This window comes from Theropithecus gelada, chromosome 2, assembly GCF_003255815.1.
Source record: "Theropithecus gelada isolate Dixy chromosome 2, Tgel_1.0, whole genome shotgun sequence".
Classification (NCBI taxonomy): Eukaryota; Metazoa; Chordata; class Mammalia; order Primates; family Cercopithecidae; genus Theropithecus; species Theropithecus gelada.
The window spans coordinates 67115892-67140704 of record NC_037669.1 but is presented as its reverse complement, the minus strand read 5'-3'; the positions used below and the strand labels follow the sequence as shown (position 1 = coordinate 67140704).

The following is a 24813-nucleotide window of genomic DNA, read 5'->3' as shown; positions in this document are numbered from 1 at the left end:
GGAGTCTTTCTCCTTCCTTCCTCCCTTCCTCCCTTCCTCCCTTCCTTCCTCCCTCCCTCCCTCCCTCCCTCTCTCCCTCTTCTTCCTTTCCTTTCTTCACAGCTCAGATTTCTGCTTTTAAGCTAAAGCATTTAAGATTTAGTCCCAAAATAATACTTGCCTTTTTGAATGCATCAAATTCATTTTAAAATGTTTACTTCCAAGCAGCACAACTGATTGTGGTTCACGTAAGCCCAAAAGAAAACTAGAAAAGAAGGGAAAGAAAGATTTATTAGAAGGATATTGAAGTAGCACTTAGAAACAAGGGTTGAGCTATGCTACCAAGCGAAAAGGTATGAGGATGGAACCCAGGGACCTCAGCAGCGGAAGTTGTTAAGACTTGTTCTTCAGGTTCTAGCGAAGGACTGAGTTCCAGTCTTGGTATCTTCCATATTTTACATTTTTGGAGGAAAATAACTGATTGGCCTAGCCCTGGTCAGGTGGGATGATGAGAGAAACAGAGCTGGCTACTGGAGGCCCATCCATGTGTATTTAGTACCTTTTAAAGAAAATGGGAACCAAGAGCTGGGGAGCTAACTCATTAGTGTGTGCTGTAATCAGCATATATGTGTATACAGTACCTGTAATTCATCATACTGATAAAATGTGTTAGAATTATTGTCTTTAAACTGTTGTGAAGGTTATAATGGCAACTTACTGTGTCAGTGGGAATCACCTTCTGACCTTTAAAGGTCCAGATAAGCTTAGCACTGACCTTTGTTCTATTATTGTGAGATGTTCATTGTTCTTACTAAGATCTTTGAATTGTTGAAATGCTTATATTTCTTGATGCTGTAGCTTCTGTTAGCCTAGTATCATGGAACCTGATCTTATAAGGAAAAAGAGACATAGAACTGGGGATTATGGTCTGGGGAAGAATATAATAGTTGCTTTAAGGAAGTTAAAGTGCTTTGGGAGCAGTAACTTAAAAAGTTTATTTATGGTAAGGAATATTTAGCAGTGCATCATGGTGCAAGGAGGCGTTTTAACTTAGTCTGGGCAGAGGGAAAAGTGAGCAAAGGAATAGTAAAGTTCAGAGCTGTGGAGGAAGAATTAGGATAAATTAGGAAGGGTCTTGCTAATGCATAGAATTTTGGCTTTAGAAAGACATTAGAAATTAACGAAGACTTTTGAGCAGAGAAAAGATAAATCAGAGCTTTGCCCTGGAGAAATTGAGTCTAATTCAAAGGAATTAGGAAAATCACTCAGGAGACTATTATGATATTTAAGCTAGAGGAGATGAGAATTTGCAATGGTGCAGCATTATGTGGGAATGAACATGAAGGTTCACAGACAACATTGGGTTATGGATCTGTAGATAGTATCTGTTCATCCTCACCTTGCCTGGGTTTTGTATAGGTTTTTCTAACTTGATTTTGCTTGCCCTTTCTAGTCTTGTCTAATACATGCTATTAATGGTAGTCATGCTACAGTGTAAGTGTGTTATTCCCGTAAGTGAAATCTTTATGCACCTTCTCCCTTGCTCAAGTTAAAACTTAAGTTTCTTATGAGATTTAAGGCATAAACAATTGTGACTTTACTTAATTTGGTAATTTTCTATTTGTTCCCTGTGTTTTTCTTTTCTCCTAAATTACTCAGTTCTCTGGTATAAATTCATACTCCGTCATCCCAGTGACTTTGTACATAACGTTCATTCCCTTTGCTGGAACAAAGACCTTACTTTTTCTTTGTGCACATTTTTTCTCTCTTCTTCTGTGTTGCTCTTGACTTTGTGCTTTATGTATGTATGTATGTATTTATTGAGACAGAGTCTCGCTCTGTCACCCAGGCTGGAGTGCAGTGGCACGATCTCGGCTCACTGCAAGCTCTGCCTCCCGGGTTCACGCCATTCTGCCTCAGCCTCCCGAGTAGCTGGGACTACAGATGCCCGCCACCACGCCCAGCTAATTTTTTGTATTTTTAGTAGAGACAGGATTAGGCCGTGTTAACCAGGATGGCTTCGATCTCCCAACCTCGCGATTCGCCCGCCTCAGCCTCCCAAAGTGCTGGGATTACAGGCGTGAGCCACCGCGCCCGGCAACTTTGTGCTCATTTTAAAAGATACATGCTAGGGGTCATCTCTTCTAGAAAACCTCCCTTGACCCTGAATTAGATGTGACTCAGCCCACTTCCGTCATCATATATAAAATTTGCTGTGCCAATGTTTTTTGTTTAGATTGTGAACTCCCTTAGGACAACTAAATTCTTTATATATCTTTTCTTACCACATAATAGCTTAGGGATGCGTGTTTGCATTAACTTTTCTTTGGCCTATACCGAGCTTATACAACCTGCAGGCTGTGTGCAGCCTGGGGCAGCTTTGAATGTTACCCAACACAAATTCATTAACTTTCTTGAAACATTATGAGACTTTTGCGATTTTTAAAAAAATAGCACGTCAGCTATCATTAGTGTTAGTGTATTTTATGTGTAGTGCAAGACAATTTCTCTTCCAGTGTGACCCAGGGAAGCCAAAACATTGGACACTCCTCTACTATAATAGTCCTATAACTAGATGTCATGATGTATTTAGAGTATGGATTCTGAAGCCATAATGCCTGGATTGAAATCCTAACCCTGTTACTTATTAACTGTGCAATTATGGGCAGCTTATTTAACCTTACTTAACCTGTTTCAAAGTTGCTTATTGTTAATAAAATGGGGAGAGTAGTACCACCTAATTCATACATATGCTTCTGAAGATTGAGTTAGTATGTCCAAAGTGCATAGAACAGTACCTGGCATTTGTGGTTATGTATGTGCTTGCTATTTTTATTATGCATTGCAGTTCAAATATGAATCTGTTCCCCTATTTTTTTGTTTGTTTTTGAGACGGAGTCTTGCTCTGTTGCCAGGCTGGTGTGCAGTGGTGTGATCTCAGCTCACTGAACCTCTGTCTCCCAGGTTCAAGCTATTCCCCTGCCTCAGCCTCCCGAGTAGCTGGGACCACAGGTGCGCGCCACCGTTGCCTGGCTTATTTTTTGTATTTTAGTAGAGATGGGGTTTCACCATGCTGGCCAGGATGATCTCGATCTCCTGACCTCATGATCTGCCCGCCTTGGCCTCCCAAAGTGCTGGGATTACAGGCGTGAGTCACTCCTCCCGGCTATTCTCTTATTGATTGCCAAAACAATTCTACACATAATTCCCAGATCTGCTTGGAAGGTGGCATTTTTTCTGCCTGATTTCTTTTTTCTACTGTAGATGGTTTGTAAACATTATTCCCACAGAGTGGGCTTCAGGATATTAATTTATTCAATCACCAGATAATTATTCAGTGCCTACTACTTGACAGACTTTGCATTTGTTTTATATATGTGTGTGTGTGTGTGTGTGTGTGTGTGTGTGTGTGTGTGAATAAATATGTGGGCAGACAGATGATTAAATAAGTTATATATTATGTTACTGGATAGTAATGGCAATGCAAAAATAAGAAAAAGAGTAAGGGAAATGAGAGTTAAGAGTGGAGAATGTTACAGCTGTTTTAGAAAATTTGTCTAGTAGACTTTCTGGGAGGTCTTTACCAGAAAGCCTCCCCGCCGCTCCCCTCAAATTCCCATGTTACTTTTTTTTTTTTTTAAGTGTGAATAGGTAGTTGGATTTTATTTTATTATTTTATTTTTATTTTTATTTTTAAAGAGACGGGGTGGGCTGGGCACTAGTGGGTCACGCCTGTAATCCCAGCACTTTGGGAGGCTGAGGCAGGAGGATCACCTGAGGCCAGGAGTTCAAGACCAGCTTGCTCAACATGGTGAAACCCCATCTCTATTAAAAATACAAAAATTAGCCAGGCGTGGTGGTGCACGCCTGTCATCCTAGCTGCTCAGGAAGCTGAGGCAGAATAGCTTGAACCCGGGAGGCAGAGGTTGCAGTGAGCTGAGATCGTGCCACCACACTCCAGCCGGGGTGTCAGAGCAAGACTCAATCTAAAAAAAAAAGAGAGAGAGAGAGACGGGGTTTTACTGTGTTTCCCAGGCTGATTGCAAACTTGTGGGCTCAAGTGATCCTCCCACCTCAGTCTCCCAAAGGCTGAGATTACAGGTGTGAGCCACCATGCCTGGCTAGGTAGTTGGAATTTTAAATAATATGGTCAGAGGAGGTCTCATTTAGAAGGTGACATTTGATTGAGGCCCAAGAAGTAAGGGAGTCAGCCATGCAGTATATAGAAGATAAATCCAGGTAGAAGACTTTTTTTGAGATGGAGTCTCGCTCTCTCACCAGGCTTGAGTGCAGAGGTGCAGTCTTGGCTCACTGCAATCTGTGCCTCCTGGTTTCAAACAATTCCCCTGCCTCAGCCTCCTGAGTAGCTGGGACTACAGATGTGCGCTGTCATGCCCAGCTAATTTGTGTATTTTTAGTAGAGACAGAGTTTCACCATGTTGGCCAGGAGGGTTTCGATCTCCCGACCTCGTGATCCAACCGCCTTGGCCTCCCAAAGTGCTAGGATTACAGACGTGAGCCACTGCGCCTGGCCAAGGTAGAAGAATCTTTCATTGCAAAAGCCTTAAGTAGGACTAGTGTGTTTAGCCCTTTCACAGACTAACAAGGAGGCTTCTGTGGCTAAAGTAGACTGATCAAGGAGAGGAGGAGGTAAAGGAAATGGGGGAAATATAATGTAGGGCAATTTGGAGCATTGTAAAGGCTTTGGGCTTTAAGTGAAATCCAGAGCTGTTGCAGTTTGTTGTTGTTGTTGTTGTTGTTGTTGTTGTTTTTGAGGCAGAGTCTCACTCTGTCATGCAGGCTGAGTGCAGTGATGTGATCATGGCTCACTGCAGCCTCGAACTCCTGGGCTCAAGCAGTACTCCTCCCTCAGTCTCCCGAGTAGCTGAGACTACAGGCTTGCGCCACCATGCCTGGCAAATTTTTAATTTTTTTGTAGAGACAGGATCTTGTTGCCCAGGCTGGTCTTGAACTCCTAGATACAAACAGTCCTCCCACATTGTCCTCCCAAAGTGTTGGGATTACATGCGTGAGCCACTGCACCTGGCTAGGATTGCAGAGTTTTGAGCAGAGGAGTGACACTGTCAGACTTAAGTGTTAAAAGAATTGTCCAATGAATGGCTGTGCTGAAAATATATTTGAGGTAAAGTAAACCAGAAGCTTACTTCTAAGGGAGAATTGCTCAAGTGGTACTCTTGAGTAGGTGATCAAATGGCAAATCTAGTATATAAATAGACTAGAGCATGGATAGCTCCATCTGTGATAACAGGTGGGAATTCAGGGTGTGTACATGTACATGGCAGTAGGTAACTGGTGGGACTCTGGAAATTCCTTATTTCAGTTTTATAAGTGCAACAGGAAGCAAGGCCATTGAGTGTGAGGGAGGGAAAACTCAATGTAAGGTTGAGGTGAGAAGATATGAAATAGTTACTGGGAGAGTCAGAGAATGAAATAGACTGGGGATAATGTCTGGTAGCATTTATAGTGTACTCAAGATCAGCCAGCATGGTTGTGGATTTTTCTTTGTCTTTGCTTTCTTTCCTGTGTTTGTGTAGGCAAAGATTTGGTGGGGATTGCGTTGATTTTTATTTATTTATTTTTTTTTTAACAGTGAATCCAGATAAGGGCTAGAGAATGAACTATATGTGAGGGAGTGATTATAATTTCTTTTTCTTTCTTCTTTTTTTTTTTTTGTGTGTGTTTTTAGACGGAGTCTCGCTCTGTTGCCCAGGCTGGAGTGCAATGGTATGATCTCAGCTCACTGCAACCTCTGCCTCCCGGGTTCAAGCGATTCTCCTGCCTCAGCCTCCTGGGTAGCTGGAATTACAGACACACACCACCATGCCCAGCTAATTTTTGTATTTTTAGTAGAGGCGGGGTTTTACCATTTTGGCCAGGATGGTGTTGATTTCTTGACCTTGTGATCTGCCCACCTTGGCCTCCTAAAGTGCTAGGATTACAGGCATGAGCCACCACGCCTGGCCTACCTTCCTATTTTTAAGGTGCAGTCTTTTTACTAGTTACTTTTTTCCTTAATTTTACAGTCTAGTTACTTTTTCCTTTTTTCCTTACTTACTTCAGACAGTAAGAAGTATCTGATTTCTTACTAATGAAAGTTAATATTTAGTTTCTTTTCCGTGCTCCTTCTCCAAGCATAGACACATACTTCCCACTTGAACTGCTCATGTTATCCAGTATAATTACATTGAAATTTTAGTCACATTAGCATTCAATATATACATTGTCTCTGTTAATGCTGTTTTTTTCATTTAGTTTTCTGTATGCTTATGACTAATTCAACTCAGATTTTAGTTGTTTACATATCAATTTCATGTTTAAAAAAAAATCTCTTGTAGAGCCTTCTTAACTGCTCCATTCTGGACTGGTTGCTCGCTAGACCTGCCTTAATCCTACCATGTTATGACGAAGATGGAAATCCTACCATCTTATGATGGGAGACCCATTTTTATCATCCTGTAATTAACTTTTTGTGTTGGAGTCTCAGTTTTCTAGATACCATGTCATGCTCTTTCTTGGTTTACATCATTGTTTTGGTGGAATGAGAGAAGGCACAATAACACTTTTTTTTTGTTTTTTGTTTTTTTTTGTTTGTTTGTTTTTTGTACTTTCAGTGTCTGAAAATGTGTTTATTCTACCTACTTATTTGATAGTCTGGTTATTCTAGGTTGAAAATTATTGTCTCTCTGAATTTTGAAGGAATTTTTTCATTGCTTTCTTTGACACCGGTTGATAAAACTGGAGCCCTCTTTGTATGTGACCTGGTTTGTGTCCCTGGAGTTTTATAGAATCTTCTCTTTGATTCCAGAATTACACAGTTTTTACTACAGTGTGCTTTGCTGTGATTCTCTTTGTCAACCCTTGTGTTGGTCACTCTTTAGCAACTCTTGTGAGTTCTCTTAATTTGAAAACTAGTATTTTTTAATTCTGGGAACTATTTATGGATTGGTTGGTTGAGGCAAAACATGCAAAAAATGAAATTTACCACTTTTTAACCATTGCTAAATGTACAGTTCGGTGGCATTAAGTACATTCACATTGTTGTAGAGCCATCATCACTACTCATTTCCAGAACCTTTTTATTGTCCCAAATATAAATTCTGTTACCCATTAAATGATAATGACCATTCTTCCTTCCTCCCAATCCCTGTCTAGCTTTTGTGTCTTTGAGTTTGGTGGATTTTAGGTACCTCACTTAAGTGACATTATAAAATATTTTGTGTCTGGCTTATTTTACTTTACGTAATGCTTTCAGGGTTCAGGGTTGTTTTTACCTTTTAGCCATTGTGAATAACACTGCCATGAATGTTGGTGTGCGAGTGTCTAAGTCTCTGCTTTCACTTCTTTTGGGTATACACCTAGAAGTAGAATTGCTGGATCATACGGTAGTTCTGTGTTGAACTTTTCGAGGAACTGTTTTCCACTATGGCCGCGCCATTTTACGTTCCTATCAGCAGTGCCCAGTGGTCCCAGTTTCTCCATATCCTCATCAATGCTTGTTATTTTCAATTTTTTAAAAATATTTTTGATTTAAAATAATTACTGGCTTCTTCTCCACTTTGTGTGTATTTTTTTCTTTTTAAACTGGTCATTTAGACTTTGGACCTCTTGTACTACTCTTATAATTTTCTGATTACTTCTCTGCTTTTTATAAATGTCTTTAAACAATGCACCTTTTAAAAAGAATGTTAAATAGTACCATCATTAAATCAGTAGTTTTGTTTTATTTTAACTCCTCCTCTTCCCTCCAAATCTATAGTTTTCTTGTGTAGAATTTTCCAGGTAACTCAGAAAACTTGCCGACTATTATTACTCAGGATGTGGAGATTCCTGCCAGTTAGTGGACCCATATTTTCCTGCAATTTCTTAGTCTTCAAGAATCCTAGCTCCATTTGATAACTATGAGTAGTGCTTTTTGAATAACTTCTTTTGGAGGGATGAGACTACAGCAAGCTGCAGTTTTGTTTTGTTTTTTAGAGACTGTTCCTCTTTCGCCCAGGCTGCAATGCAGTGGCACAGTCATAGCTTACTGCAGCCTTGAACTTCTAGGTTCAAGCAATCCTCCTACCTCAGCCTCCCGGGTAGCTAGGATTACAGGTACGTGCCACCATGCCTGGATAATTTTTAAATTTTTTTGTAGGGATGGGATCTTGCTATGTTGCCCAGGCTGGTCTCAAACTCCTGGGCTCAAGCAGTCTTCCTGCCTCAGCCTTCCAAATTGTTGGGGTTACAGGCATTGGCCAATGTGCCTGGACCTAGTTTTGTTCTTAAAGAAGCATTTCCAACAATTCAGATCATTGGTCTGGGCAAAGGTGGGCGAGACCTCAAAAGCACAGACAACGAAAGCAAAAATAGACTAATGGGATTACATCAAGCTAAAAAGCTTCGGCGCAACAAGGGAAAAGTCAGCAGAGTGAAGAAAATGGAATGGGAGAAAATATTTGCAAACTATCTTTCTGACAAGGGATTAATAACTAGAATATTTAGGGAACTCAACTCAAAAGCAAAAAACACCAAATAATCCAGTTAAAATGGGCAAATTATCTGAACATTTTTCAGAAGATATACAGGTATATGAAATACTTTCAACCTGGCTAATCATCAGGAAAATGTAAATCACAACCACAATGAGATGATATACACCCCAGTTAAATGACTATTAACAAAAAGACAAGCCAGGCATGGTGGCACACACCTGTAGTTCCAGCTGCTTGGGAAGCTGAGGTGGGAGCATCACTTGAGCCCAGGAGGCAGAGGTTGCAGTGAGGTGAGATTGCACCACTGCACTCCAGCCTGGGTGACAGAGTAAGACCATGTCTAAAAAAGAAAGAGTAATAGCAGATTCTGGCAAGGGTGCAGAAAAAGGGAAACACTAGTACACTGCTGGTGGAAATGTAGATTGGTACAGCTACTATGCGAACAGTGTAGAGGTTCCTCAGAAACCTAAAAATAGGTCTGCCGTCTGACCTAGCCATCCCCACTGCTGGATGAATGTCCACAAGAAAAGAAGTCAGTATGTCAAAGAGTTACCTGCACTTTCTTTTTTTTTTTCCATTTTTGAGATGGAGTCTTGCTTGTTTCCCAGGCTGGAGTGCAGTGGTGCAATCTCGGCTCACTGCAACCTCTGCCTCTCAAGTTCAAGTGATTCTCCTGCCTCAGCCTCCCCAAATAGCTGGGACTGCAGGCACACACCACCACGCCTGGCTAATTTTTGTGTTTTTACTAGAGACGGGGTTTCCCCATGTTGGCCAGGCTGGTCTTGAACTCCTGATCCGCCCGCCTCGGCCTCCCAAAGTGCTGGGATTACAGGCGTGAGCCACCACGCCTGGCCGATACTTGCACATTTATTGCAGCGGTGTTTACAGTAGTCAAGATAGAGAATCAACCTAAGTATCTGTAAATGGATGCATGGATAAAGAAAATGTGGGGTGTATATGTATATACATGTACACATATATACATCTATAATACACATATATATACACATATACACATACACACACACACACACCATGGAATACAATCCAATTCAGATATAAAAAGAATGAATGAAGTCTCATCCTTTGCACCAATGTGGATGGAACTGGAGATCATTAGATTAAGTGAAATAAGACAGGCACAGAAAGACAAATATCACATGCTCTCATGCATTATGTTGGAGCTAAAAAAGTTGAACTTAACGGAGGTAGAGAGTAGAATGAGGGTTATCAGAGGCTGAGAAGGGTGGGGGGCCAGGGATGAATAGAAGTTGGTTAATAGGTACAAAAGCACAGTCAGATAAAAAGAGTATGTTTTAGTATTTGATAGCACAGTAGGATGACTATAGTTAATAATTTATTGTGTATTTCAAAATAGCTAGAGAAGATCTGAAATGTTCCCAACACAAATGATAAATGTTTGAAATAGATATCCCAAATACCGATTTGACCAATACACATTGCATACATGTATCAAAAGTGTCACGTGTATCCCATAAATATGTATAATTATGTATCAGTACAAATTTCCAGTTTATCTTTTTAGTTTTGTCATATGTAGATGGAGATTCCCAGGAAGGGTTAATTCATTTAATAGTGTTGACATGTTCATTTTCCATGTATTCAGTCCTTAAACCAAAGTACAAATTGTTCTTTTGATAGGTACTTTGCTTTTAATGATTTTTTTCTTCTTTTTTTGAAAGTATGAGATACAGAAAAAATGCATTCCAGATAATTATTACTTACTTGATTGGTAATTTTAAAGTAGCACATAACTCTGGGGTATACTTTAAAATAGCAGTGAAAGTAATCTGTATATAAAATTACACAAAATAAATGAATACCAAAATATTAAAAGCCAACATAGCAGACATTGTTAAGATACTTTTGTTTTACTTTCAAACTCAAGATTCTTCAGGATAAAACCTTTGTATTAAAATATACAGTAATCTCTCACCACTTGTGGCTGTGCCAACTCATTTTTGTATTTCAGTAACAGATTTTAAACTTTAATCACTTACATATGCCTTTCAGTCTCCCTAAATTTAAAAATGGAATGATTATTGTCTTTGCTGTATATCACATGAATTGGTCTTTGGGTTGGATGAAAGGGGGATTTTTTTCCCCCCTCCACTTAATACACAGGTGACTATACCCAAGAAAAAAATTCTAGATTAGATCTTCATAGTCCGTTATCTTGTACAACTGAAAGTGATTCATGAGATAGATTTTAATGCTAATGAGTATTTATTTTTTAAATGAACCATCTGTATATTAGGTTTAGATTATTTAGATTTCTTTATCTCTGTTTCTTTAAAAAGATGTATATACACGTGCCACAGATTTTATTCCTCAAATTTTGTGACTTTGATCTTGGCAGTTCTGATTTCCCCAGTCTTTTTATTTTAAGGTAAGCAGTAAGCAATAAGATGTTAACAAAAGGGATTGTGTGTTGTTGTGTCCTCCACCAGGGACCACTTCCCTCCCATGGTTCATTTGGCAATGGCTTAGAGATATTTTTTTACCACTTGGAGTGAGGATTGCTACTGGATAGAGGTCAGGGATGCAGATATCCTACAGTGCACACAGACAGCAGCTCATCGCAAGCTAAAACCCTTTGGCTCAAGATGTCCATAGTGCAGAGTTTGAGAAACTCATTTATTGTTTATATTAAACACCTGCTCCTTGCTTTACTTTAGTCAATGCATTTCCAATTCCTTTTTCTGTAAGGTTCAGCCTAAAGTTCCAACTTTGTCCTGAAGCCCTTCCTTGGTGAGCCTAAACCTACATTGTGATCTCTAGGTTCTGTTGTACTATCACTGAAATCTCTGCAATTAAGTGTTTATGATGTCTTATTTTTTTTTATTTTTTATTTTTTTCTGTTGAGACGGAGTCTTGCTCTGTCACCCAGGCTGGAGTGCAGTGACACAATCCTGGCTCACTGCAAGCTCTGCCTGGCGGGTTCACTCCATTCTCCTGCCTCAGCCTCCCCAGCAGCTGGGACTACAGGCGCATGCCGCCACACCCGGCTAATTTTTTTGTATTTTTAGTAGAGACGGGGTTTCACTGTGTTAGCCAGGATGGTCTCGATCTCCTGACCTCGTGATCTGCCTGCCTCGGCCTCCCAAAATGCTGGAATTACAGGCGTGAGCTTAATATCTGTAAGTCTGGTTTTCCAAATGAATTTTGTTTTATTATTTAAGCACACCTGCTGGCAGGAACAAAGTAATTTTGTTAGTCAAGGATTGTCGCATATTTCTTCAGGACTTGCTAACTGCTGTTGACCTTGATGTTAGGGCTGAGTTGGTAGAATGAATAAAAGGGCCCAGGTCCTACCTACCTGGTCCTGTCTGGCACATGTCGGGGTGAAGGGATAGATCAGTCCCTGTTGATGGCAGATTGGGATTGGTATCAACTAGATTTTAGAGGAGGTGGTAAAAAGTGGTAGCAAAAGTGGTGAGAAAAGTGACTCCCTGGTTGCAGGGAGGAAGGTAGATCCACTTCAGCCATTAAGCTAGTACAAGTTTAAAAAGTCAACATCTCTTTGTTGGCTATCGTCATTGTGAGCCATGCTGTTAGAAGAGTCGTCTTTGCTACAGCACTTATGTAGAAGGGAGGAGTCCGTGTTGGTATAGTAACAGATTCTAGGGACATTTTTCTTTTTCTTTTTCTTTCTCTCTTTTTTTTTTTTTTGTTTCGAGATGGAGTCTCTCTGTCTCTCACCCAGTGGAGTGCAGTGTCACCCAGGCTGGAGTGCAGTGGCCCGATCTTGGCTTACAGCAATCTCCACCTCCCAGGTTCAAGCAATTCTCCTGCCTCAGCCTCCCGAGTAGCTGGGACTACAGGCGTGCGCCACCATGCCCGGCTAATTTTTGTATTTTTAGTAGAGACAGGGTTTCACCATTCTGGCCAGGTTGGTTTCGAAATCCTGACATCATGATCCGCCCAGCCAGGGACATTCTCAATAAGGGCTCAAAAGGCTAAAAATTAAGCACGAGTCAGGCTAACCAGAACATACTGTTGGTTGGACTTTTTGTTTTAATTGGTAGGGAGAGGTGAGTGAGTAGATAGTAATTTGAATCTTTAGGCATTTTTAGAATCCTTATCATGAATATGTAAGGTGCCAAGTAGGAAACCCAAGTTTACACTGAGCTATTGTCTGAAAGTTTGTGTTACCTTCTGAAGCTTTCTTTTTCATCTGATTGGATCCTTCATGTGTACAACCATTTAGCAGTCTAATTTGAAAAATTCACTTTCAGTGGCAAATACTTTCCCTTCAGAATTTTTATCAAAACTTTATTGCTTCGAAGCAGGTATCATGCCATCTTGAGATCATGCCATCACTCAGAAGTTTCCGAGTGAGAAAATATGTAACACTTCAAAGATAATTTCAAAATAGGAAACATGAGAAATATTTTAGTGTCATTTCATTTATATCAAAAACAATACTTTTTTTTGATGAGACTGAGGTTTTTTTTTTTGTTGCCCAGGCTGGAGTGCAGTGGCACCGTCTCGGCTCACTGCAGCCTCGGCCTCCCAGGTTCAAGTGATTCATTCTCCTGCCTCAGCCTCCTGAGTAGCTGGAATTACAGACATGCACCACCACACCAGCTCATTTTTGTGTTTTTAGTAGAGATGGGGTTTCACCGTGTTTGCCAGGCTGGTCTCACTCCTGACCTCAGGTGATCCACCCGCCTGGGCCTCCCAAAGTGCAGGGATTACAGGTGTAAGCCACTGTGCCTGGCCAAAAACAATACTTTTTATCTTTGAAGCAGTCAGTGCAAAATGAGAATCCAAAAATTATGTTCATACTTGTATCACATAATTTACTTTTTCCACAACACAAAAATAAGCAAAAGACAAATACTTTTAGAGAGGTGGGGAAGGTGCCCATGGTTCTTAACTGGGGACAATTTTTGTCTCCCAGGGAACATTTGATAATGTTGGGAGACATTTACGGTTGTCACAGTTGGAATGGGTGGTGTGCTATAGGTTTCTAGTAAGTAGAGGCCAGGAATGTAGCTCCATATCCTACAATACAAAGGACATCCTTCTATGACAAAGAATTACATCCAACTTGAAAATATCAGCAGTGGCCGGTCCTGGTGGCTCACACCTATAATCCCAGCACTTTAGGAGGCCAAGGCTGTGGATCACCTGAAGTCGTCAGGAGTTTGAGACTAGCCTGGCCAACATGGCGAAATACCGTCTCTACTAAAAATACAAAAATTAGCCAGGCATGGTGGTGGGTGCCTGTAATCCTAGCTACTCAGGAGGCTGAGGCAGGATAATTGCTGGAACCTGGGAGGCGGAGGTTGCAGTGAGCCGAGATCACGCCACTGTACTCCAGCCTGGGCGACAAGAGTGAAACTCTGTCTCCAAAGAGAAAAAAAGAAAAGAAAATGTCGGTAGTGCCAAAATTGAAGAAGCCCTAGGAGGAGGGATTGCAAAGGACCTGTTAACACAAAAAACAAGCATCTTGTGGCCAAAATCAGGTAAAAATATTCAATTTCACTAGCAATGAAGGAAATATTAATTAAACTGTTTCTCTACTAGCATATTGACAGAGGTTTTGAAAGATTATCATACTCAAATGAAACATGTTGGTTTATATTACTGATGACACTATAAAGTGTGTGGTACATTGTGTCTGGGGAGTTTTTGAAGGTCGAATCAAAAGTCTTGATATTTGTACTTCATACTTTGGACTCAATAATTTCACTTACAGAAATCTATCCTCAGGTGATAAATAGATGCCTACAAAGTTTGTTATTAGGCTGTTAATCACATAACTGCATAATTAATTGTAATGAAGTAGATGTGACCAAATTATTATTATTATTTTTTTTTTGAGACAGTCTTGCTCTGTCAGGCTGGAGTGCAGTGCAGTGGCATAACCTTGGCTCACTGCAACCTCTGCAATGAGTTCAAGCGATTCTTCTGCCTCAGCCTCTCAAGTAGCTGGAATTACAAGCGCTCACCACTACGCCTGGCTAATTTTTGTATTTTTAGTAGAGATGGGATTTTGCCGTGTTGGCCAGACTGGTCTCCAACTCCTGATCTCAGGTGATTTGCCTGCCTCAGCCCCCCGAGAGTGCTTGGTTTACAGGCGTGAGCCACTGCACCCAGCCCTAAATCTTTTTTTAAACAGTGATTAATAAATTATGGCACAAATATGTGTTGCAGTTAAAAATCTTGCTTTCAAAGACTATTTGTCCCATGCAAATACCCATAGTGAGTAAGGAGAGGGGAAAAAGGAATATTTTTTTTTTTTTGAGACGGAGTCTCGCTGTGTCGCCCAGGTTGGAGTGCCGTGGCCGGATCTCAGCTCACTGCAAGCTCCGCCTCCCGGGTTCACGCCATTCTCCTACCTCAGCCTCCCGAGTAGCTGGGACTACAGGCGCCCGCCACCTCGCCTGGCTAGTTTTTTGTGTTTTTTAGTAGAGACGGGGTTTTACCGTGTTAGCCAGGATGGTCTCGATCTCCTGACCTCGTGATCCACCCATCTCGGCCTCCCAAAGTGCTGGGATTACAGGCTTGAGCCACCGCGCCCGGCCGGAAAAAGGAATATTAAACTAGAATGTCAAATTTGAAAAATATATTCAAATGTTACTTTAGTGATGATGGTTGACTGCAGATTATGGATACATTTTACTTTTATGTCTTTCTGTATTATAATTTCTTACAACGGCTGTACTATTGATGTAATCAGAAAAAACACATTATTCAGTTTTTAAATCCTATTAACATTTTGGAGTAGTCTCAGTATTTTTCAGTTGACTGACTAATCTGTCCTTTACCATATATCAGATTTTCATTTATGTGTGGGTCTGCTTCTTCGCTGTCTTCTGTTCTACTGATCCGTTTTAATGTTCAGTTAATCAACAAGACGTAATATGATGTTGAATGATAATGTAAAAGAATCTCTTGTTTCGTGCCCCATTTATAGAGGTAGTAATTTGTGTTTTTAAATTAGTCCTTAAAAAGTCATAATTTTGTGTAAGCAACACAGTGTTTTCTTACTTTTGAAAATCTTTCACTTAATTCAGTATTCAGGTTAAATACACTTATTTTGTTTGCCTCAGTTATATAATTAAGACTGAGTTATCTGACATTTTAAGTCTTCTGATTGAAATATCTGCCTTTTAAACATTAAGTGTATTTTAAGCCTGTCACCTTTAATGAATGATCAGATCCATTAGATTTTATTTATTCATTGTTCTCAGATTCCTGTTTGATGTTTATAAATGGTGCAGTATTTGCTATCCTTTGGAGTAGCTAATAGTAGTAGGACTCTCCTGTGCTTTGTGGTGTTCTTAGTGTTCCTCACACTTTGTGTGCAATGCAGATAGGCTGAGTAGAGAGTAATCTTAATAGAATTGGGAATGGTAGGAAGCAGTACTTAAGGTGGTTGGCCGCTGGCCACTAAATTGTTGTAGCACCACTTGGGAAAAGAAAAGGTGGACTTTCTGTCCTTAAGCCTCTGGAAAATACGTTTAACCTTTAGAGAATTGTGAGAGAAACATGTTTGAATATGAACTTAACGAGCTCCTATGGAGAGAAAAGGTCAGTGTAGAATCTAGCACTAGGATGTATTTATTAGAGATATGAATTGTACTTTCCTACAGGACAAACTGCAAAAATAGGAAAATGGAAGGGGAGCAGAAAAAGTGAAGGGAGGTGAAGCTACTTAAAGTTAATGGGTGATTAATTTCAGTAAATTATTGAGTTAATTTCAGCAAAGTAGATTTAAATTTTGAGTATGTATTGGAGGGGATTTTATGTGGAGAAATTTGTTCTGAAGTTGAAAATGTGTTTGTGTTTCATGAGCATCTTTTTAGAATAATTTGATTTTCGTATTGAAAACTAAGGGGTTTTTTTTGTTGTTGTTCTCATTTCTACTCATCCAGTGAATGTATGTTCCTAAGAAATTGTTTTTGTTGCCAAGTTTTTAGTTGATTTGCTCATGGCCTATTTTTTGTGCCTGAATATAACTTCTTGTTTTTGGAGATAGAGTTCCGCTGTCGCCCAGGCTGGAGTGCAGTGGCGCAATCTTGGCTCACTGCAACCTCCGCCTCCCGGGTTCAAGCAATTCTCCTGCCTCAGCCTCCCGAGTAGCTCGGACTACAGGTGTGCGCCACCATGCCCAGCTAAGTTTTGTATTTTTAGTAGAGACGGGTTTCACCATGTTGGCCAGGATGGTCTGGATCTCTTGACCTCATGGTAAGCCCGCCTCAGCCTCCCAAAGTGCTGGGATTACATACTTGAGCCACTGCGCCTGGCTCCTGAATTATATAACTTTTAGGGAAGCATTTTCTGTTTTTGTTTTTATCAAATAGCTGTCCTCCATCAAAAAGCTGTATCTTTCACATTTTATGAATGCCCTCCCCATATATATATATGGAATAGTATCACTTGAATTGCATCGTATTGATCTAATTTAGAGTAACTGCTTGATTTATTTGAAAGTTAAGACTACAGTGTGTTCATAATTCATGTCAATTTATGGGGCTTAATTTCTGTCTCATGAGTTAGTACCATAGAGTCTTTTAATCTCTTCAGAATTTCCACTACCTGGGGTCCCATACCTCTTGTCTGGCTGTTCCCATTAATGTGCTTTTTTTGGACCTCAAAGATGTCATGTCAGATGGTTAATGGAAGGATGAGATTAAAACGCACCACAAGACCTTTTGCATATGTAAATCTGAACTCATAAAATACTATGAATTAGTGGGTGATTATTAAAAGTACAAAAAATTATTAAAGAAATGAAAAGTATAATCCTATTTTAGTATAACTTTCCCTGGTATGTTTATGAAGTGCATGTGGGGAGTCTTATAAAGTTTAAAGATAAATTTTAGGAACCAAAAGCAATTGTACATTAAGAAGGATTCTTATTAGGCATATCAAAAATTCTGTGATGTGCAGATCTGCTTGTTAAACCTCAAATTCCCCTTTCTAAAATAGGATAGGGAAAGGAAAAAAGTAATCATGCAAATAGCTTTTCATGCTCACCATTTTAAAAAGTAGTAGCGGTAAAATACATTATTGACTCATTTAATAGAATGGAATTGTTGGATTACAAGTCTGCATTTACCTTCCTGAGGAACTGCCAAGTACTTTCCAAAGCAGCTACACCATTTTACATTCCCACCAGTGATGTATGACATTACCAGTTTCCCCACATCAACCCAGCACTTGTTTATTACTCATCTTTTTGATTATAGCCACCCTAGTGGGTGTGAAATGGGTGTCTCCTTGTGGTTTTGATTTGCATTTCTGTAATAGATAATAATGCTGAGCATCTTTTCATATGCTTATTGGCCATTTGCGTATCTTCTTTGTGGTGAAATACCTATTGAAATATATGTAATGTAAACCTTACCATTTTTACAATTTTAAGTGTACAGTTTATTGGCATTAAGTACACTCACAATGTTACATTACCATCAAGATCATCCATCTGCAGAACTTTTCATCTACCCAAACTGAAACATTGTACACATTAGAGAGTAGTAAGTCCCTGCACCTTCCTCCCACAGTGTCAGACGACTGTCTCTAAATTTGACTATTCTTGATACCTCGTATAAGTAGAGTCATACAATAGTCGTTCTTTTTGTGTCTGGCTTATTTCACTTTGCATAATGCCATCAAGCTTCATCCATGTCGTACCACGTTGAAATTTATTTCAGATTAAAGACTGTGTGTGTGTGTGTGTGTGTGTGTGTGTGTGTATCTCACATTTTGCTTATCCATTCATGTGCTGATAGCACATTTGGGTTGTTGGGTTTTGGGGATCTACTGAGAAATGGGATTCCTGAATCATAGGGTGGTTTCATAATTTTTTTTTTTTTTTGAGGAACCAAACTGCTTTCCACGGTGACTGCCTCGTTCCCACCAGCCATGCACAAGAGTTTCAGTTTCTTGGCCAGGCGCAGTAACTCACGCCCTTCGGGAGGCCGAGGCGGGCTGATCACGAGGTCAGGAGTTCGAGACCAGTGTGGCCAACATGGTGAAACCTTGTCTCTACTAAAAATACAAAAAAATGGCCGGACGCGGTGGCTCAAGCCTGTAATCCCAGCACTTTGGGAGGCCGAGACGGGCGGATCACGAGGTCAGAAGATTGAGACCATCCCGGCTAACACAGTGAAACCCCGTCTCTACTAAAAAATATAAAAAACAAAAACAAAAACAAAAAAAAAGTAGCCGGACGAGGTGGCGGGCGCCTGTAGTCCCAGCTACTCGGGAGGCTGCGGCAAGAGAATGGCATAAACTCAGGAGGCGGAGCTTAGAGTGAGCTGGGATCGCGCCACTGGACTCCAGCCTGGGCCACTGGACTCCAGCCTGGGCGACAGAGCGAGACTCCGTCTCAAAAAAAAAAAACCAAAAAACAAAAAAATTAGCTGGACGTAGTGGCAGGCGCTTGTATTCCTAGCTATTTGGGAGGCTGAAGCAGGAGAATTACTTGAACCCCGGAGGCAGAGGTTGCAGTGAGCCGAGATTGCACCACTACACTCCAGCCCTGGCAACAGAGTGAGACTCTTGTCTCAAAAAAAAAAAAAAAGTTCCAGTTTCTCTACATCCTTGGCCAGCCAATACTTGTTCACTTGTTTTTTGGATAATAGCCAACCCTAATGGGTATAAAGTGGTATCTCATTGTGATTTGGATTTACATTTCCCCAAGATTAATGGTGTTAAGCAGCATCTTGTGTGTTTGCTGACCATTTGTATATCTTCTTTGGAGAAGTATGTATTTAAGTACTTTGCCCATTTTTAAATTGGGTTTTCTTTTTTGTTGAGTTGTAGGAGTTCTTTATATATTCTGGATATTAACTCCTTATCAGATAAAAGATTTGCGAATATTTTCTCCCATTTCACGATTTGACTTTTTACTCTGTCGATAGTATCCTTTGATGCACAATTATTATTATTTTTTTGAGACAGAGTCTTGCTCTGTCACCCAGTCTGGAGTGCAGTTGCGTGATCTCAGCTCACTGTGAGCTCCGCCTCCCGGGTTCACATCATTCTCCTGCCTCAGCCTCCTGAGTAGCTGGGACTACAGGTGCCCGCCACCACGCCTGGCTAATTTTTGGTATATTTAGTAGAGACGGGGTTTCACCATGTTAGCCAGCGTGGTCTCGATCTCCTGACCTTGTGATCCACCCGTCTCGGCCTCCCAAAGTGCTGGGATTACAAGCGTGAGCCACTGCGCCTGGCTGATGCACAGATATAATTCAGTTTATCTATTTTGTTGCTTGTGCTTTTGGTATCACACAGTATCTTTATTTAAGAGACAGAGTCTTGGTCTGTCGCTCAGGCTGGAGTGTAGTGGTGTGATCTTGGCTTACTGCAGCCTCCACGTCCTGGGCTCAAGCAATCCTGTTGCCTCAGCCTCCTGAGTAGCTGGGACTGGAGGTGCGTATCACCATGCCTAATTTAAATTAATTAGTAATTAATTATTTTGTAGAGATGGGATATTGCTGTTTGCCCAGGCTGGCTTCCAGTTCCTGGGCCCAAGTGATCTTTCTGTCTCAGCTTCCTAAAGTGCTGGGATTACAGGCATGAGCCACCACACCTGGCCCCATATAATATTTTTACGTGGACACTGGTTGCCTTCAGAATATTTTGGGAATATATCAGGAAGTTTTCGAGCTCTCAGTGAAGAATAAAAATTTTCCAGACTTTCAGTTTTTTGCATAGAAGTTCAAATTTTTATCATTAGTAACGAATATTATCAGTTATTTATCTTACAGTGACAGTTTCACTTTATTTATTTTTGAGAAAATGCCTACCACATTCTCCTAATTTTTTTTTTTTTTTTGAAATGGAGTCTTGCTCATCGCCCAGGCTGGAGTGCAGTAGTGCGATCCTCAGCTCACTACAACCTCCACCTCCTCAGTTCAAGCGATTCTCCTTGCCTCAGCCTCCTGTGTAGCTGGGATTACAGGCATGCACCACCATACCTGGCTGATTTTTGTATTTTTAGTAAAGACAGGGTTTCACCCTGTTGGCCAGGCTGATCTCGAACTCCTGACCTCAAGTGATCCGCCTGCTGAGATTACAGGTGTGAGCCATCACACCCCGTCTGCTAATCTAAATAAGCTTTATTTGTGTGGCAGACCTTTCAGGTAAAAATGCTGTTTTATGAAAAATAGCTAGTTCAGCTGGCAACAGTCTAAAGGTATTGTTCTTTGAGAATGCCATACCTCTTTGATATGCAGCATAATTTTTTAATGTATATTTCTCATTTTTGTTACACAGAATATTTAAAAGATGTATTCAGGGGTTGGGATTTAATGAAATTAGTAATTTTAATATCTTTTACACTTTAAGTGAAACAGATTTTTTAAATTATGAGTTTGTGAAAATGATGGCTTCTACTACAGCTAGTAATACAGTTTGGTGCTACTGTCTTGACTCTTGCTACATGGATATCAGTTTTATCCACCTTGCTTTTATACCATCAGTGCAAATATTAACAGTGAACTAGTCAGCCCTTATTCTTTTGACAATAGCTTTGACCTCTTGGACCACAGTTTGAAAGCTGCTACCCTAGTTTATAGGGTTGCTGGATGGGATGGAAGCTGGTTACAGATTGGCTCCCGTTAATTTGTGTAAATTTGTTTTAAGTAGTCAACCTATGTAAAGAGATTGATCTGCTGTCACTAATGGTAGTACTGTCTGCCTGAGGAAATGGTTAACATTCCTGACTCCTGTGTCTCCTGGAATTTACAGTATTCAGGCAGGTATCCTCACAAAATTTCCTTCTATATTAGTGGTAAAATGTGAGGAAAGAAGGATAAAAATGTGTTTGTGTTAATTTGATAAATTAATAGATATGAAGAGTACATAAGCAAAGTATGTATTTTTATTGTGCGAGTACTGGTTGGATGGAACCGGTGATTATGTGCCTTAATCATAGGTACATAACTTTTGTCTCTTAAGTGACAGAAGAGCCTGAAGATATTAACTGAAAGGGAAAGAAAAAGGAGAAAGTAAAGTTTATTTTGTTATTTAGCAGATAATAGACACATTTCATTAATCTGTGCAAACATTGTAACTTGTATGATTAAGGCATGGATTCATTCTGACTTAATAGGATAGTAACTAACGCCCCCCTGGTTAGGTTTGTTATGAGGGAAAGAGTCAAAATACTATTTTAAACATACTAAGAATAGGACCTAACACACCGTAGACTTTGAGGCAGAGGTAGTTCATTTAAAAGATTTAAATCAGAGATCTGGGTTTTGTTTGGGTTGGGAGTTGGGTAGCATCAGGATGGAGCTTGTGAGATAAATGAGGCATGATGATGCATGCTCCTGAATGACGGTATTCTCATTACTAATTATTCACATATTCTGTTAGTGTTAGTGTCATAGTATATTCTGTATTTGTGTTTTGTGTTCAAGAATTGTAAAGCTATATGGTATTATATATTTTTTAATTTTTTGCTTATAGGATTCAGTGGTCCCAGTTTAAAGGCTATTTTATTTTCAAACTGGAGAAAGTGATGGATGATTTCAGAACTTCAGCTCCTGAGCCAAGAGGTCCTCCCAACCCTAATGTCGAATATATTCCCTTTGATGAAATGAAGGAAAGAATACTGAAAATTGTCACTGGATTTAATGGGTATGCACTTAATACTGTTTTAAAGATTTAATTTTTAGCAGAAGATTATAGATTTTTCTTTTAGTTTTGATATGTCTGGTTGATGATTGATTATCCATTAGAATAAATTATTTGTTTCTAGTGACATGTACTTGATGAGTTTTAGCTTACAACTATTTAAAATGTTTACAGCCTTTTAAAAAACTTGAACCACCTTTTTATAGGTATCAATGGAAACATTCATTTATCAGGAAACATTTTAATGGTTTTTCTTTCCTGTTTTATATTTGGTGTTATGTCTTCATACTTTATACGGAACCTTTATATCATTGAGAAATCACATTTCTTTTAAAATGAAGTACTAATTTATGAAAGTATTTTAGTGAGTTTTTGTTTAGACTTTTGGATCCTCATTTCTCTCCCAAGTAACCTCTTGCTTGTTAGTTACAAGTAACCATTTTTGGGCCCTTGTAAAACATTAAAAACACCAAAAAGATATTCTGTACAAAAGTAAAACTCCCTTTGTTTTGTTTTGTTTTGTTTTTGAGACAGTGTCTCGCTCTGTCGCCTAGACTGGAATGCAGTGGCGCGATCTTGGCTCACTGCAACCTCTGTCTCCCGGGTTCAAGCAGTTTTCCTGCCTCAGCTTTCTGAGTAACTGCCACGACACCCGGCTAATTTTTTGTATTTTTAGTAGAGATGGGGTTTCACCGTGTTAGCCAGGATGGTCTCGATTTCCTGACCTCATGTTCCACCCACCTCGGCCTCCCAAAGTGCTGGGTTTACAGGCGTGAGCCACCGAGCCCAGCAGTACTCATTTTTAAAGAAATGTTACTGTGTCTCATATTCTGTCATTTTAAATTCTTTGTTTTTAGGACTTTCTTTTGGTTTTGTTTTTTGTTTTGTTTTGTTTGGAGACGGAGTCTCGCTGTCGCCCAGGGTGGAGTGCAGTGGCATGATCTCAGCCCACTGCAACCTCCACCTGCCGGGTTCAGGCAATTCTACCTCAGCCCCCCGAGTAGCTAGGCTAGGACTACAGGCACGCACCACCAAGCCCGGCTAATTTTTTTTAATTTTTAGTAGAGATGGGGTTTCACTATGCTGGCCAGGCTGGTCTCGAACTCCTGACTTCGTGATCCGCCCACCTCAGCCTTCCAAAGTGTTGGGATTACAGGTGTGAGCCTCCGCGCCCAGTCAGGACTTTGTATTTTTACAGTTTCCTTTATTGAAGGGAAGAAGTGTTTGTGAAGTTGAATTATTCAATATTTAGTCTGGCGTTAATTTGGGCTGTGGAACAACAACAATGCTAAATATAATGAATTGTAGTTTTTCTAACCATGAATTCGTAGTTAGAATTAGATATTATTTGAAGGATTTCAGTTGTATTTTTAGATGGCATAAATGGCTTGATTCTTTAGGTATTTAATTGCATGGGATTTCAAAATAAGATAGTGTAATCCAGTTAATGGTTTGCTTTACATCATATTCCACTGTTTTTAGGTTTAAGAATTTTGCTTGAAATGTCAAACCCTTATGCCTTGACTTTGGGTCTGTTACAAAAATACTTTGGGGGAAGAAATCACAGCTTTTGTCTTTGAGGTTCATCAGTTATAGTTACCCCCGGGGGCCTGGGATGGGAAGGAGAGACCTGTTTTCACTGTGCACCCTGTTGGACTGTTGAAAGTATTTAACCATATGTGTGTATTTCCATATCGATCTTAATTTTAAAATTTTTCAGGAAAAGGAAAAAAAAAATTTCAGAAGCACTTATCCAAGAAATAGCCACATGATACGTTTTAGAAGCATGTTGCATAAGATTTACTGTTGAACTAAATACATTCAAGATAAGAATACTTCTCGGGGTTATTTGTAAATTGTACATATATATAAATAGTACTTAGATATAGTGACTCATCTTTTATTTCAATAAATTATGGCCATCATTTAAAAATAAAAGTTAAGGTGAAACAGGTTAAATTATGCCGCTGCTTAGTAAGCAGATTTACTTGTGATTCTGACTTAGTAATAGCAAATACCATTTTCAGTTCTTTCACATTAAGTTGAGCTAGAAACAAATACATGTATTATATAATTATGTATACATATTATAATAAAAATATAAATGTAATTGTGTATTACGTATTTATTACATAAATCTAAATATTTGTAATTTCTTAATCTGTAAAAGAGGTAATTCACCTACTTCAGAAAATGATTTGAACAGTCATTAAATGCTTGAGCATTCTTCTTTTAAAACTTTTTATTTTTGAACCGTTTTTATTTTATTTTATTTTATCTTATTTTATTTTATTTTATTTAGAGATGGAGTCTTTGTCACCCAGGCTGGAATGCAGTGGCGCCATCTGGGCTCACCGCAACTTCCGCCTCCCAAGTTCAAGCTATTCTCCAGCCTCAGCCTGTCAAGTAGCTGGCATTACAGGTGTGTGCCACTGCACCCAGCTATTTTTTAATTTTTATTTTATTTATTTTATTTTATTTTATTTATTTATTTATTTTTGTATTTTTAGTAGAGACAGGGTTTTACCATGTTGGCCAGGCTGGTCTGGAACTCCTGACCTCAAGTGATCTACCTGCCTCAGTGTCCCAAAGTGCTGGGATTACAAGCATGAGCCACTGCACTTGGCCCGAACTTCTGTTTTTTAAATCTGATTTTTCAGAATGGCAGTTTATGAATCACTTTTTCTGAGCAGGCAGAATCTAAGTCTTATTT

At 39.7% G+C, this 24813-nt stretch overlaps 1 protein-coding gene and 1 pseudogene across 4 annotated transcripts in view; both read left to right on the top strand.

The window, feature by feature from the left end:
• PPP4R2 (protein phosphatase 4 regulatory subunit 2) overlaps positions 1-24813 on the top strand; it is a 72810-nt gene that overhangs the window by 28909 nt on the left and 19088 nt on the right. For 2 of the 4 annotated variants that reach the window (XM_025374976.1, XM_025374974.1), the window contains exon 3: positions 21933-22103. The exons of the other annotated variants lie outside the window; for them this stretch is intronic. In XM_025374976.1, coding sequence (XP_025230761.1) covers positions 21933-22103 — 171 coding nt within the window. The remainder of the gene's footprint in view (positions 1-21932; positions 22104-24813) is intronic. 4 annotated transcript variants of the gene reach the window in all.
• On the top strand, positions 3508-3575 carry LOC112619899 (annotated as a pseudogene).